Source organism: Galeopterus variegatus, unplaced genomic scaffold (genome assembly GCF_000696425.1).
Source record: "Galeopterus variegatus unplaced genomic scaffold, G_variegatus-3.0.2 Scaffold605, whole genome shotgun sequence".
Classification (NCBI taxonomy): domain Eukaryota; kingdom Metazoa; phylum Chordata; class Mammalia; order Dermoptera; family Cynocephalidae; genus Galeopterus; species Galeopterus variegatus.
Window position 1 is genome coordinate 360,496 of NW_007726716.1, and position 15,435 is coordinate 375,930.

The following is a 15,435-nucleotide window of genomic DNA, read 5'->3' on the forward strand; positions in this document are numbered from 1 at the left end:
GCAGTGGAGCGGCCCGCGGACGCAGAGGCACATGCAGCCTTCGTTCAGCGCCAGCTCTGTGCCAGGTCCGTGCAAGCACTGGACACGCACCACCCTGTGTAATGCTCACAACCGCAGGCCAAGGCGGCTGCTGCCGTTCCCCTTCAGGCAGGAGGAAGCCGAGCCCGGATTCTGACATTTGCCTGCGGTCCTCCAGTATTCTGTTACCTTTCTGCTCAAAAAAAAGCTTTCTCTGTGATTGCTGTAATACCCGAGATTCTACCACAAGGTATTCCCTTCACACTAAAAAAGTAGATTTCTTTTTTTAATTACTTTTTCATTGCAGGGTAATATACTGAGAAGTGCGCAGGTCATTCACATTGATAAATGATCACAAAGCGAACAAACCTATGTAGAAAACCAAATTCCTGCCACTCCTGAGCCCTTGTTCTGGCCCCCACTCTTCTCTTCAAGGTTAGCCATTGTCTTGACTTTTAGATTACATTTTTAAAAATTTTTTAGGATGGAAAATGTCAAACATAAACTAAAATAGAGGGGACAGTATAAGGAGCCCCCTTTATCCATCACTTGGCTTCAACAGTTAACAGCTCATTGCCAATCTTTATTTTATCTCTACTTCTGTTCCCCTATTCCCATCCTTTGGATTATTTTGAGGCAAATTCCAGGCAGTGAATCATTTCACTTGTAAATATTTCATGTACCTCTAAAGATAAGGATGCTTTTTAATACAAGTATCACACCTAAAGTATTGATATCCGGTCAGTGTTCAAATATCCCTGATACTCATAATTTCTTTTTTTTTTTTTTTTTCTTGGCAGCTGGCCAGTACAGGGATGGAACCCTGGACCTTGGTGTTACCAGCAACACCCTCTAACCAACAGAGCTAAGCGGCCAGCCTCATAATATTTTTTAATGGTTGAATCAGGATCCAAATAAAGCCTGTGCAGTGCAATTGGTTGATATGTTCCCCCTTCTCTTGCCTCTTTTTAAATCTTTTTTTCTAGGAAAATATACAAAAGTAGAGAGAGTAGAAGCCCCCATGTACTGTCACCCAGCTTCAGCAGTTACCAATTCCCTGCCAATATTGTTTCATCAATCCCCCAACCCCATACCAGATTACTTTGTAATAAATCGTAATTGTCACATTATTTTATGTTTGTTGATATGTACCTCTAAAAGATAAAATTTTAAAAAACATAACTCTAGTACTGTTCTAATATCTAAAAATTATTAATTTCTTGACATCATTAAATATTCCATCAATGTTCACATTTGCCCAAATGTCTTATTTTTGTTTTTAATTTATACTTTGTTGAAATGGGATCCTGATAAGGTCCGTATGTTGCAATGTGTTGAGATGGCTCTTAAGTATCTTTTAATCTATAGGTTCTCTCTCTCTCGCTCGCTCACTTGCAATTTATTTGTCAAAGAAAACAAGTCTTTTGTAGAGTTTCCCACATCCTAGATTTGCTGATTTCATCTGTTACAGTGGTGTTTAACATGTTCCTCTACCTTCCATATGTCCTATAAAACTAGTAGTTGGAGAAAAAGGCTTGATCAGATTCAGGGCTTGTTTTTTGTTTCTGGTTTTGTTTTGTTTGTCAGGGAGCACACAGTATTTGGTTGTCCCTCTGTGATGTTAAAGGCCACTCATAGGGCCAGCCCGTGGCTCACTTGGGAGATCGTGGTGCTGATAACACCAAGTCAAGGGTTAAGAGCCCCTTACCAGTCATTTTTAGGAAAAAAAAAAAAGGTCGCTCACGATCATTGCTTAGATCCATTATTTCATTAGGAGCTCCAAACAGTTGCTATTCACTTCTATAATTTCTTCATTTATTACCTTGAAAATTTTATAAGAGAACTTCTCTTCATCAACAGTTTACTTATCCTGTGGTATAGTTTGTATAAAAGAAGCAGTTTTCAAAATATCCTCCAAAGATGATCGTTGAGGGTTTATTTTTTTTAATGTCATTATAAAGTCATGGATTTAAACAGTTGAGACATTTTAATCCACTGCAGTTGATGTTTTTACTGAGAGAGCCTTAGTTCTCCAGTTGTGCTCTGTAGGGCCTTAGGAGTTCTTGGGCTTTCCTGCATCAGTCAGAAGATTTCACTTTTTGACTGTTTCTGTACTGGACCTCCCTTTGGCTAAAATAAAGATTGAATTAAAGCACTGTCTCTGAAATTCCTCCACTAATTTGCATATCTGTTGGGGAGGTACAGGGTGAAAGTTATCAGCATTAACCAGTTAGCAGCTGTTGGACTACAGAATAGGGCCCACAGTGAATAGGACTCAAGAGAAAACCCTGGGAGAATTGGGGTGCTGGTAGGAGGGCAGGCCTGATGGGGATGTGCCTTGGGTTCCGTGAGAGGAGGTTTGCTTGAGTCACCTAGCTATGGGGCAAGGGCTCAGGTGACTTGAACTGAATTAGATTCATGAGCTCTACTGAATTAAATATGTTATTTCTAATTTTTCAATTTATAAGTCATCATAAAGTAAGGGACACCTTTTGGTTTCAGTTACTATTTTTCCTTTGTTTCTGTTTTTTTTTTTTTTATGTGTGAGAACACCCTTTCTGAGTCCAAAGAGTATTATACCATTGACATATTTGAAATCAGGTCTGTCTCTTATAGACATTTCTCCCATTTTAGTTGAGGTTTAGTTTTGCTGTGTCATTTTGGCTGTGAAGACCTTTGGCTTGTAGTAGTAATTTTTCATATCGTGCTCTTGAGGCCTGATGGAGATTTCTTGGAGCTGCTTTTCTAACTTTTGTCAATTTTGTATTTGCATCTCTATGACATCTATTCAATTACTAGGTTTCATATTTGCCATCTGCTGGCAGTTCTAGAGGTGCATCTGACTTGTGCATATCATCCTTCTTTAGTCTTATTTTCTTAGTATATATGTATACAAAGCTTGCTTTCATATTTTTCCTTTATTAGATTTATTTGTTTTAAAGCTTGTGGTGACAAAGAGACAAATAGAAAGAAATTTAAAAATCTGTCTCCAAACAGATTCCTAGGTTAGTTTTCCATACTTCATTCTGTTATTTCTGTGTATATGCCATCTATCCTTGTTTTTCTTTTTTTTTTGTCTTTTTGTCTTTTTTCGTGACCGGCAATGGATCGCAACCCTCAGTGTCGCGCCCGTACCGGACCGGGACCAGCAACGGGATCGCAACCCTCAGTGTTGCCCCCGCTCCTCACTCAGCCAGTGAGCGGCCGGTCTGTATGTGGGATCCGAACCCTCGGCGGGAGCGCCGCCGCACTTCCCAGGCGGCGCACTGTAGCAGTGCGCCACTGGGCCGGCCCTTGTTTTTCTTTTTTAATTAATTAATTAATTGATTTATCTTTGTTTTTCTTTTAAAATATGGGGAACCAAAACAACTTTCAGTCTGTATTTTCTGAGATCACTTCTTCTAGGAAGGACAATGATAACTTATATCTGTTTCTTTATTACATAACTTAGATAAGGTGCACAGATGGCCCTAAGCACAGAAAGAGCTTAGTGGTGTTATCTGAATGGGTAACAGTAACATTACATGGAAGTCATGAAAAAGTGAAACCAGGGCCGGCCCAGTGGCGCACTGCTACAGTGCGCCGCTTGGGAGCGCGGTGGCGCTCCCGCCGAGGGTTCGGATCCCACATACAGACCGGTTCCCGCTCACTGGCTGAGTGAGGTGCGGGAGCAACACCGAGGGTTGCGATCCCGTTGCCGGACATGAAAAAAGAAAAAAAAAAAAAGTGAAACCATTTCTCAATTAAGCTGCCAGGAGTCAATAGAGGGTCCGTCTTTTCTTCAGTGTCCTTCCTCATCAGAACTTTAACCTAGAGACCACCCTCTTTTATGAAGCTTCTTTCCCAGCACATCTGTACAACAGATTGTGTCATTATTGAGGAGATTGCCATTTTCTTTCTGAGAATTTTATGTACAGTGAGAATTTTATGTACAATTTCTACTCTTTTATTCTTTTTTTTCAACCAGCTGGTGTGAAGATCTAAACCCTTGACCTTGCTGTTATAACACCATGCTGTAACCATCTACTCTTTTAGAGACTGTTGCATTATAACTTCTTTTTTTTTTTTTTTTATAAGATGACCGGTAAGGGGATCTTAACCCTTGACTTGGTGTTGTCATCACCACACTCAGCCAGTGAGCGAACCGGCCATCCCTATATGGGATCTGAACCCGGGGCCTTGGTGTTATCAGCACCGCACTCTACCGAGTGAGCCACGGGCCGGCCCGCATTATAACTTCTAACACACATATTTAACTTAAGTTCTAATGTTTATCTCACTCTGCTCTCCTTTAGAACATTTTAAGTCTAGACACACACACATTGTTATTTTAAAGTCAATTTTCCCCTAAGTTTAACCAATTTTATTTAATCACCATTCTTTCTAGCATCTTAAATCTTCTCTAAAGGATCATTTTTCTTCTTAAAACACATCTCTAAAAGCACAACTTCTAAGAAGTTCCTTTAGTCTGTGTTTGTTGCTAATAAATTTTTTTTTTGTTTGTCCAAAACTGTCTTTATTTTGCTCTTATTCTTAAAAGATAATTTTGCTGAACGTGGGTCTTAGTCCATTTTGTGTTGCTATAACAGAATACCAAAGACTGGGTAACTTATAAAGAGAAGAAGTTTATTTCTCACTGTTATGGAGGCTGGGAAGTGTAATATCAAGGTGCAGGTATCTTATGAGGGCCTTCTTGCTTGCTGTGTAATTCCATGGTGGAAAGGCAAAAGCCATGTGCTCACATGAGGTGGGGTTGGGGTGGGGTGGGGTTCTGTGGAGAGGAACTCATCCTTTCTATCAGGGACCTACTCCTGCTATAATGGCATTAATCCTGCCGTAATGGCATGAGGACAGAGCCCTCAGGACCTAATCACTTCTTAAAGGTCCCAACTCTCTGTTGCAATGGGGATTAAGTTTCCAACACAAACTTTGGGGGTCATATTCAAACCACAGCGATATGTGATTCCAGGTTGATAATATTTATTCCCAACATTTTGAACATCTTATTCTATTTTCTTTCATCATTCCCACTGAGAAAACACCTGCTGATGTAGTTATTTTTCCATTGTACATAATTTTCTTTCTGGCCACTTTTAAGATCCTCCCATTTTTCTAGTTTCATAATAATGTATCATGAGAGTAGGTTTAATTTTACTTATTTGACTTGAGATTTTATGTGTTAACTGAATCTGAAAGCCTTCATCTTTTATCAGTTCTAAAAAATTCTCAGCTGTTATCTCATCATGTATTACCTCTCCCCATTCTCTTTATTATATCTTCTTTTGGAGATTCAATTAAATGTATTTTAGACCTTCTTATTCTATTCTCTATATTGCATAACTCCTGTCATACTTCTCACTTTTATCTTTACTGCATTCTGTATAATTTCTTTTAGATCTACCTTTCAGTTCACTAATTCTCACCTCAGCTGTGTCTAATCTGTCCTTTAACTTATTTTTTGTTTCTTTTTTACAGCTTTGAGGTATCTTTTTTATGTAAAGTAAACTGCATGTATTTAAAGTGTACAATTTGATGTTTTGACATATGTGCAGGTGTATATGTCCATGAAATCATTGCTACAGCCAAGATAATGAGCATATCTGTCACCGTCCCAAGTTTTCTCCTCTTCCTTCGTAATTCTTCCCTCTTTCCTCTTCCTGCACCACACCCCAAATTCCCAGGCAAGTGCTGATGTGCTTTTTTGTCACTATAGATTAGTTTGCATTTTTTAGAATTTTATGTAGTAAAATCAACTCTTTAAACAAAATTCTAAGCTTGGTATATTTTGGATCACATAGGAAGCATGAATTCAGTCCCCAAAGAGGTGTGAGTGCTGACTTAGTGAGTTTAGAATCCTCAGGAAACAATGGTCCTTGCTGTTGACTTTGTAGGGTACATTATTTTCTAGTTTACCTTCTCACCACAGGTGTAGCCCTAGGTGGTCCTGGCTTTACCTGTGGATGTCTGAAGCAGCTTCTCATCTTACAAAAGTCTTGTTCTTATCCTCAGTCCCCCAGAAGTCATCAGAACCAAAGCTCTTAGACTGCTACCCTCATTACTCACTTTAACACTCCAAGTTCTTGCCTTTGGCCTCTGACAAATATGACAGTTACATCTTACCTTCCTGAAAGCTCAGTCATATATTTAAAAAAATTTTTTAAAATATTTAGCTGTTTTATTTTTATAGTAGGGGGAATTTTTTAAAGAATATTTAATCCATCTTATTCCAGAAACAGATTTTTGTTTAATATCTTCTTTGAGTTTACAGGCAACATCCAGGACTTATTTTGTGTTCCTTCCATGGTAGTACCAAACAAAAATGATTCCAATGCTTGAATGGCTGCACCACAGTCTCTTTGAGCCATTGTTTAAAATTTTGGATACCTGGTTTTCCTCAAACCTACAGAATTAGAATATCCCTCAGCTGTGAGATGCTAGGAATCTGAAGTTCTAAAGCCCCTCAGGTGATTCAGATCCTCAACCAGGTATGCGTGCTATTACACTCCCACACTCCGAATACCACAGGGTCCTCAAAATCTTTTATGTCCTTAGATCATCAGTGGCATTGTCTTCAAACTAGAAGGGCACTTTTATACTAGTAGACATTTCATTTTCTGGACATACTTCCACATTGTTGGTACAGTTTTGTTAAATGAAGAATTCAAATTTCAGACCCATTTTCACCATATGGTCTTTGTTGTCTGCAACCATCAGCAGCAGTGTGTGCACCTGAGAAGCTGAGTAATGGGCAAAAAAGCTTCTTCTTTGGCACATCCCTTTGAACTAAACCTGGGCATCTGCTGGCCCTTCACTGAAACATGAAGTGTGACTTTTGACTGGAAGCCCACTGTCCAGAATCCTGTGGCGTTGCTCCTCTGCACACCGCAGCTGTCCCAGCTTTCTCGGTCATCCCTGCCTTATGCAGTTTTCTGCCTCATTCATCACACCAGTGCTATTAATGTGAGGTGATTGGTCACATAGTATATTTAGCAGCAAACCTTTCTCTGATTTGAAATATGCAAATATTATCCAGCGGATGCCGGCTCTGCAGCTGTTGCTTTTTTTTTTTTTTTTTTTTTTTTGAGGCCTCGGCCAATTTCACTTGATTGAAGATGCCTTGTTGTGAGGATTCAAGTGGAATCTTGAGTTACCACACTGTAGAGGTGATCAGTGAAGCCAACTCAGTCCCGTATTTGGTTATACATTGTGCACCTATGCGAAACCCACAAGGCAGTGGGGGCCTGTGCACCAGTTTAATTAGGCCAGTAGGTCATGATACTGTTTTTTTTTTAAGTTAAAGTATAAATTTTAAGTAAAAAGAGGTGATTCCTTACATTGCCTGTCATCTCAACTCAGAGCCTCTATTATGAAGTGATCATAAAGATTTGGTACTATGAAAATCTGCTTGGCATCTGTGAACAAGTAGATTTAACAATAAGGGGTTTTAATGACTTCTTTGGTCATTTTTTTTTTTTTTTACATTTTTAGTCACCTTTAAGATAGTTATAAGGAAAGCAAATTACAGTACTTTTATATCATATCCGGTTTTAGAGGTTTTGCAAATTTGTTTTCCTCTGGTCACTACTGAGTCACTGAGATCATTACCCCAGGGAAAGGAGAGGAAAAAATGAATAAATGCAAAACAACAGGTCTTCAACAAATACTTGTTACTTGATTGTCTCTGAGTGTCTCCTTCTTCAACCAAGGAGTTAAAATAAAACGTTGGAAATCCAATTACTTATTTTTTTTCCCTCCTTTATTTTACTCATTTGTTTACATATTTACTGAGTACCTTTTATGGAACTGTTCTAGAGACTGAGGATATATCAGTGAATTCAGTCCTTGCCTTCATGGATTTTACTTCTACTGTAAGAGACAAAAAACAGATTTGTAGGTCCTAGAAAGTATTTTGGATTTTATTCTAAGTGTAGTAGGAAATTACTGTCTGGTTGATGAAAGGAGAATGGCAGTATCTGATTTATCATTTTAAAAGCTCATTCAGACTGCTGGGTGGAAATTAGATTGTAAGGGTGAGGGGCAATAGTTAAAGAAAGGTCAGGACGTGAGAGATACTGGTGGCTTAGCAGTGGCAGTAATGAGAAATATATATTTATATTTCAAATCTATAGCCTATAGGATTTGTTAACAAAATGGTTATAGAGTGTGAAAAAGAATGGGATCAAGAATGGTTGTTTATTGAGATGGGCAAAGCAAGTGCAAGTGCAGAGAGGAAGAGAAATTAAGACATGTAGTGTGTTAAGTAAAAATTATAGGAGCCCATTGTTTTAGACTAAGTTCTTACCTACACTATGCCCCAAAAGACCAGGCTAAAAAATCAAGATGGAGTCACCACTGCTAAGTGCCATGTCACTTCCCAGAAGTCAGGAGAAAGATAACAAATAATTTTCCCAACAGGCCAGTTTAAATCTTCAATAGGTACGATAATGAAGTTCCTTATGTTTTAATCCTCACACAGAAGAGAGAGCCTGAAATAACCTGATGTTATTTTTCTATTGTTCTGTCTTCCTGTCCCCACCTTACAAGGAAAGTAACTTTGAAATGGCCAATCTGCTTTTTTGTTCTTTGTTTCTGCTTTCTTTAGTCTTTTTCTGTCTATAAAGCCAACCTCCTCTAATTGGCTCATGGGAACACTTATTCTATTTTATGGAATAATGTGTTGCCTGATTCTAGAATCACAGTAAAGCCAACTGAAATCTTCAACTAAATTTGTAGTAATTTTGTTCTTTTGCAAATGTTAGATGCCTATTAGGCACCCAAATGGAGATTTCACCTATGCAGATGGAAATATAAGTCTGGAGTTTAAAGGCAGAAGTCAGGGTCAGCCTATATGCACATACATGTGAAGTCAACAATCTGTAGATGATGATTAAAGAGACTTGGAAGAGAAGGAGATCACTTAGGGACTGTGAAGGAAAGAGTCTACTTATTCTGCTACTGAGACATACTGAAACATTGCAACATTTAGAAGTCAAGAAGAGGAGATCCTGCAAAGGAACCCAAGAAAGAGAGAAAACAACAGAATATTTCATGAATGATAGAGGAGTCAAGTATATTAAATGCTACTGAGAGGTCAAGTAAGATGAGGACAGAGAATTAACCACTGAATTTAACAATGTGGAGGTGTTATTGGTGCAAGTGGAGTGATGGAAACCAATCTAATTTGAGTGAATTGAAGAGTGGGAGCTAAGGAAGTAGTAACAGTTATATCAGAGGTGACTCTGGAGGAGTCTTGCTGTTAAGAGGAGCAGAGAAAGGAAGTAGCTATAAGAGTTATAGGGCAGGGTAGCGTTGTTTGTTTAATACCATTCATTCATTGTAACAGAATATAAGACGGAGTATATAGGCTATAAGCCTGATAGTCTTGATGCTAGGGGATGAAGTTCTCTTGGTTACTTCTGTTTTCTCAGTGAAATGAGACAAAATCATGAGCTGAGAGTGAAAGTGAGAGAAGGAAAAGAAACATTGTAATGTGAGAAGCATTGACAAGATGTGAAATAAACATTTCGTAGAGTATGTTGCATAGGATTTCAGATCTTTTTAGATTCTGAGACAAAAGTGTAATCTCACAAATACCAAGTATTGCTATGGATATTTTACTAAAAGGAACCAAAATAGGAATAGTTCAGGCCAAAAATCATCAAGTATAGCCAGAGTTGTTCTCTGATTTGTTCAGGGAATGTATACAAGTCACTTGATAAATGTCAGTGTTTTAATTTTTTGAATAGCTAATATGTTTTCCTGATATATAGCTAATATATTTAATATATTTCAAAATGCAAAAGGAATAAATGTGTAAGCAATGTAAAGTCTCCTTCCCTTGGTCTCCCATTATCTAATTTCTTTTCCTGAAGTCTGTCAAAAGTAACTTCCTTAAAAAACCAACCAACCAACCAAACACCCACTTTCTTGTGCCCCCTTCCAGAGATAATTTATTGATCTATTTTTAAAAGCTAAATGTATGCTAAAAAATTTTTGGTAACTTATTTCAGTTAAATCATTTTTAAAATGTTACTAATATTTCTTTATCCTCTTTAATGTTTTTTTAAAAAGAGCAAGAAAGAGCATCTGTTTTAATACTGATTTCATAATGTTGGTAGCCTTCTGGCAGGAGTTGTATCTGTTAAATTCTTCTAAAGAAATGTGTATGTTTCACAAAGTTCTTTTTCCTTCTTTGTCTTCACAGCTGATCTCGCATCTTTAATGGATAAAACATATGACAGGAAGTTGCCTGTTAGTTCTTTAACAGTATCACGGGTAAGAAAATTTAAACATTTATATTTCCAAAGAAGAGGAAGGAAGAAAGTAAGAAGGTCTCTTTATATAGACAAGGCTATGTAGATAAAGAGTACTTTTCGTAGGAAATATGATGGTACTTCAGAAAGTTCATGGAAAGGTTCATATTCTCTTTTGATTCTATTTTTCCATGAACTTTTTGAAGCACCGTCATATTTTTCCAGAGTCTGATATGTTTTTGTAGTTACTAATAGATATTTTATGGTGTAGAAGCAAATTTCTTTGGCCAAAATAAAAGGTAATAAATTTACCAGGCTTGTTAGTAATCACTGTTTTGTATATGATTTATTTTAATTTTTTCAGGATATGATATTTTGCTGTATGATACCATGATTTTTTTTTTTATGTTGATATGTCCTTCAAAGCAATAATATTTACTTGTTAGTACGGGAAGTGTTTTTGGTAGCAGAGAAAATCTATAAAGGGGTGAATATTAACATTAATGTTAAATTGCTACAAAGCAGTAGACAGAGGAATAATGTTAGGCTCAGAATCAGGTAATTGACAGTAACCATTACTGAACACCTATGCCACTTATTGTGTTAGTTTCTTAACGTAGATTATTTCTGTTCTTACAGCAGCCATATGAGATAAGCATCCTCTCTCCATTTTTCCATGTAAAACATAGTATGGTTTAATAACTTTCCCAAGTTCACACAGCTTATAATTGGAAAAATTGGGATTTAAATACAGGAATCAAAATTCTTTTCTATTGCTTCCCCAAATATATCTGGCCTTACCTTTATCAAGAATTCACTTTGTGATATTAGGCAACAGGGCCCCTCAATTTTCTTATTTCTAGTATGGGAACAACAGTGTCTTCCTTGCAGAGATGATGTGATGCTGAAATGAGATCTTAGTTATGAAAGCTTTTTGTAGAAATTAATGGCATTGTAAAATTCAAGGTATTATTAAATCTAGAAGAGGGAAAGGAAAGAAATCATCTTCCTTTTTAATCCTGGTCCTTTCTTCAGTAGGATACAATTTAACTGGTCACGACTTAAATTTTATAGACTCATAATTGGCATATTGGAGGAGAACTGAAAGGCCACTTGTTCATCTCTTACATGATGGATAAAACTTCTGTATTCTATACATAATACCTGATATTTGCTTAGGTAGTACTTCAAGGTTTAAAGAGCTTTCACATACATTTTCTCATGGGTGCCCCGTACTCTTCAAGGCAGGTGCCTTTATTCTGTACATGCAGATGGAGCAACTAAATCCCACAGGGGCTGTGCCATCTGTTTATGCCACACAGCAAGCAATCAGGAGAGCTGGTTCTCAACCTCAGGTCCAGTGTTTGAACCACATTTTATCCGTCCCATAGTGGAGTTCTAAATTTAAATCCATAGTCTTAGGCATTATTAGAAAGTCTCCCTCTTTTTATTCTCCTCTCTCTTTTGATGAGGTTTTAATTATATTCATAACATGCAGTAAGTCTTAGGAATTATTAGAAAGCCTCCCCCCTCTTTTTATTCTCTCTCTCTTCATAAGGTTTTAATTATATTCATAACCTGCATTATATCTTACTCTACCTTTTTTGCCTCTTAGTCTATACTCTTTACTCCATCCTTGGAATAATTCTTTCTGTTTGTTTATTTGAACTGTAGTTAAGGAGCATACTCAGGGATTTTATTGTTTGGAGGGAGACTTTGTTGGTAGAGGAATCATAGATTGATAAGTTCATAGCATAACTTAGAGTAGGAAAAATGGTTACAAGACTGAGTTCTCTAAATTTAGATTTTTATGATCTGGGCAATATTTTTTCAGCCATTGGAGTCTTCATCCTTTCAGCCATGTTTGCCATGTATTTGGAGCTTGGAACATAGAGAAGATATCAGGCTTTCAAGATAAAGGGTGATGACTAGTTATAAATGTAGTAGGAGCTCTATCTGTCCTCTTATTCTCAGCAAGGCAAGGTTCTTGTTTGGCTTTTAGTCAGTTTTTCTGATCAAGGTTGTTTTACAAATAGAAAATATTCCTTACATTAGCATGAAACGATTTCAAAGATGGGGCCGTACCATGTGAACATTGTTTGACAAAGTATGAATATTGTTCCAATAAAATGGGTATTCTGTCCTTTTTATGGTCAGTATGTGAACCAAGCCAAATATATAACATAATTTGTATTCAATAAGGGTTTTTTTTCTGTCTTTTAGTTTGTGGACAACATTTCATCTCGAGAAGAGGTGGACCATGCAGAGTATTACCTTTACAAGTAAGTTTTCCATTTGATTTGGCTATGACTCTGTGATATTTCACACCCCTTTTTAACACAAAAGGTGGTATATATTATATGTAATGTTACACACCTTGCTTTTTAAGTTTTTGTTGTAGAGATCTTTCCATGTGAGTATATAGTTTCCTCATTTTTTATAACTGTGTCATATTCCATACTATGAATATATTAATTTCTAATGAGTATATTATTTAAATAAGTTCACTATTGAAGGTTCTTTTTTGTATGATTGTCATATATAATGTTATATATTTATTAATAAATTTGTACATATGTAATTTTGCACATAATTCTCATGAATATATACTTTTGTAATTTTAATTAGATTGCCAAATTGCTTTCCATTGAGGTTTTACTAGTTTACATTCCCACTAGTAATGTATGAGACAGCCCTGTTTTTACAATTTGGTCAACAAAGGGGTACTTTCATATTTTGGGTTTTCTGCCAATCTGATAGGTGAAACTCTCTCCCTTTTTTACACAGATGGAAATATACTCTGTATGAACTATTCAGCACCTATTTTCAGTTTCCACTTTATTTTTAAAATGTTGTCTGTATTACCACATTTATTTCATTCTTTCTCACAGCTGCGAACAATTTCATTGTGAACTGCAGATATTCACTCGTGTACAAAGAAGTATGTTTAGTATAGCATTATCTACAGTGGCAAAAGACTGGAATAACCTAATGCTTGTTAATAAAGACTAGTCAAATAAATTATGATTTATCCTTAAGTTGATTTTTCACCTATCAAATATATCTCTCAGAATGATACCATACAACTCATTTTTTATTGAGATTTCAATTTTAAAAATCTGATTTATGATTTGTTCAAATTCCTGTGTTCCAAGTATTAGATTCAAACTGAAATTTAAAATGCTTTCAGTAAGCATTGCATTAGAGTTTGCTGTTTGATTTTGCTTTGTTTTCATCAAGAGAATTTTTAGTTATTTCCATCTAGGTGCCTTTTTAAAAGCTTACTCTTATCTTAGTGAAAATTTACTCAATTTTATTTTATTTTATTTTGCTAAATAGTAATGAGTCTTCTTTTTTTTTTTTTATTTCTGAATTGGATATATTCTACCACGTTTTTGTTGCTTTCTGTTTAAATATAAATCTCAAGTAGACTAGATTCCACACCTTAAAAAACATTTATTCTAAATCTGAGATTGCCTTTGACAATGTCCTAAGTTTAAATTTTTAGTCCTAAAATCATAATTGCAAGTGCCCTCTTACACTTCATTACAATACACATAAATGTATCCCTTGATGCAAATAAGCCCTGTCTTCTGTTAGTGACTCTTTGGGACTGGCCATAGGGCTGCTTTGGTAATTAGTTTTGTCCATGGTGAAGGGTGTTTTGGGGCTGGCATCTGGACAGTTTTCATTCTTTTGCTTTGTTCCTGGCAAAATGCAAAAAATAGTTCCAATTTCTAAATAGAAACTTTCTTAAAATTCCATTCTGTGAGACACAGTGCCGTAGTCTTGGAATTAATGTGTCCCAAATTTATAAGGACTTTTGTAGCATATAATTGATTTCAGTGATTCAGCATTCAACAAGTATTTACTGGGCACCTATTATGTACCCAGGCCCTGTCCAAGGTCTTGGGCATATAGTGATAAATAAGTTAGACTCTGTCCCTGTCCTCATACATTAAAGTATAACTGAGAAATTTGAGTCCTTCAAGGTTTAATTTTTCATATGATGTCTAGTTTTATGATAAATTTTTCACAAGATGTCCAGTTTTGTGTGGCCTAGACTCTTAATGAGAGTTTCGTAAAATCACTATTTCCATTTCTATATAGATCATATAGAGGACTCTTGTCCACGATAAAGTTGAGCCACTGTTTGATTTGACATCCCATTCTTGCTTTCATGAAAAATATTCTAGCTATCAGATCATTTTTTAGTTCTATTCTTTTTCCTCCCTTCCATTACCAAGAAAATTGGCTCTTAGCTTATTTTTTTTTTAAAAGAAAAACATTTTTATGACTTCATGAGATTACTGTTGTGTGTGTGTGAGACTGAGTTGAACTTTACAAAGCTGCATCAACATGTAGATAATGGACATTCAGTCATTAGCTAAGTGTCTCACTCATGCCTTCCAGCCTTAAAGAATATACAAGACATACATATGCCTCAGCAAAATTAAGTTACAATTATGAACTCTTGGAGTTTCTCTCAAGTAATTGAAATCAGGGATGTTAATCCTGTAGAGACCAGGGACCTACCACTCTTTGGTATTTTGACCAGTTAGGTCATCAGTGGTTGTGATGCCTAACATCCCTGTGGAGTGACTTTAGACATCTAAGAATAACCTTACAATCACCAGTGAGGAAATGTAAAAGCTCCTTCTTAATCTTGGACAATTAATAGCTTCATCCTGGCCTGGCTTTCAGATTCCTCATTCCCCAGCCCATAAGGCCCACAGCAGGACATTTGCATTGGCTCAACTCCTTCCCTGCCACAGCCTGTAAACCCCAGTCTCTGTTAGCAGATTGTAGCTGCCACATCTCATCTTCTCATAATCAAATCTCCCCAATGATTATGTTAAGAGTACTAGAGCCAGAGAAGTTAGGAAACCTTGAACGATGAGTGGTGAGCTAATTGAGCATCTGTATCAGGTGCACACATAAGTAGTTCCAAGATCCAGCAGTTCAGGCTGCTGCTGACCCCATGCTATCTTGTTAGCATCCTCCCAGCCTGGGGGAGAATTTGAACCTTTGAATCTCTGAAGTACACAGTTTTAAAAGTTTAGGAACTTCAACATTAAAGGTCACCAAGGATCTTTTAAGGAGAGATAGAAAGGTTGCTGCTACTGAGACAACAGGAGGGAGAATAACATCCAAACACTCTCAT

At 36.7% G+C, this 15,435-nt stretch overlaps 1 protein-coding gene across 3 annotated transcripts in view; it reads left to right on the forward strand.

Moving 5' to 3' along the window:
- MRPS27 (mitochondrial ribosomal protein S27) overlaps window positions 1–15,435 on the forward strand; it is an 88,384-nt gene that overhangs the window by 13,302 nt on the left and 59,647 nt on the right. For all 3 annotated transcript variants that reach the window (XM_008570471.1, XM_008570473.1, XM_008570472.1), the window contains exons 3-4: window positions 10,223–10,293; window positions 12,495–12,553. In XM_008570471.1, the coding sequence (XP_008568693.1) occupies window positions 10,223–10,293; window positions 12,495–12,553 (130 nt within the window). The remainder of the gene's footprint in view (window positions 1–10,222; window positions 10,294–12,494; window positions 12,554–15,435) is intronic.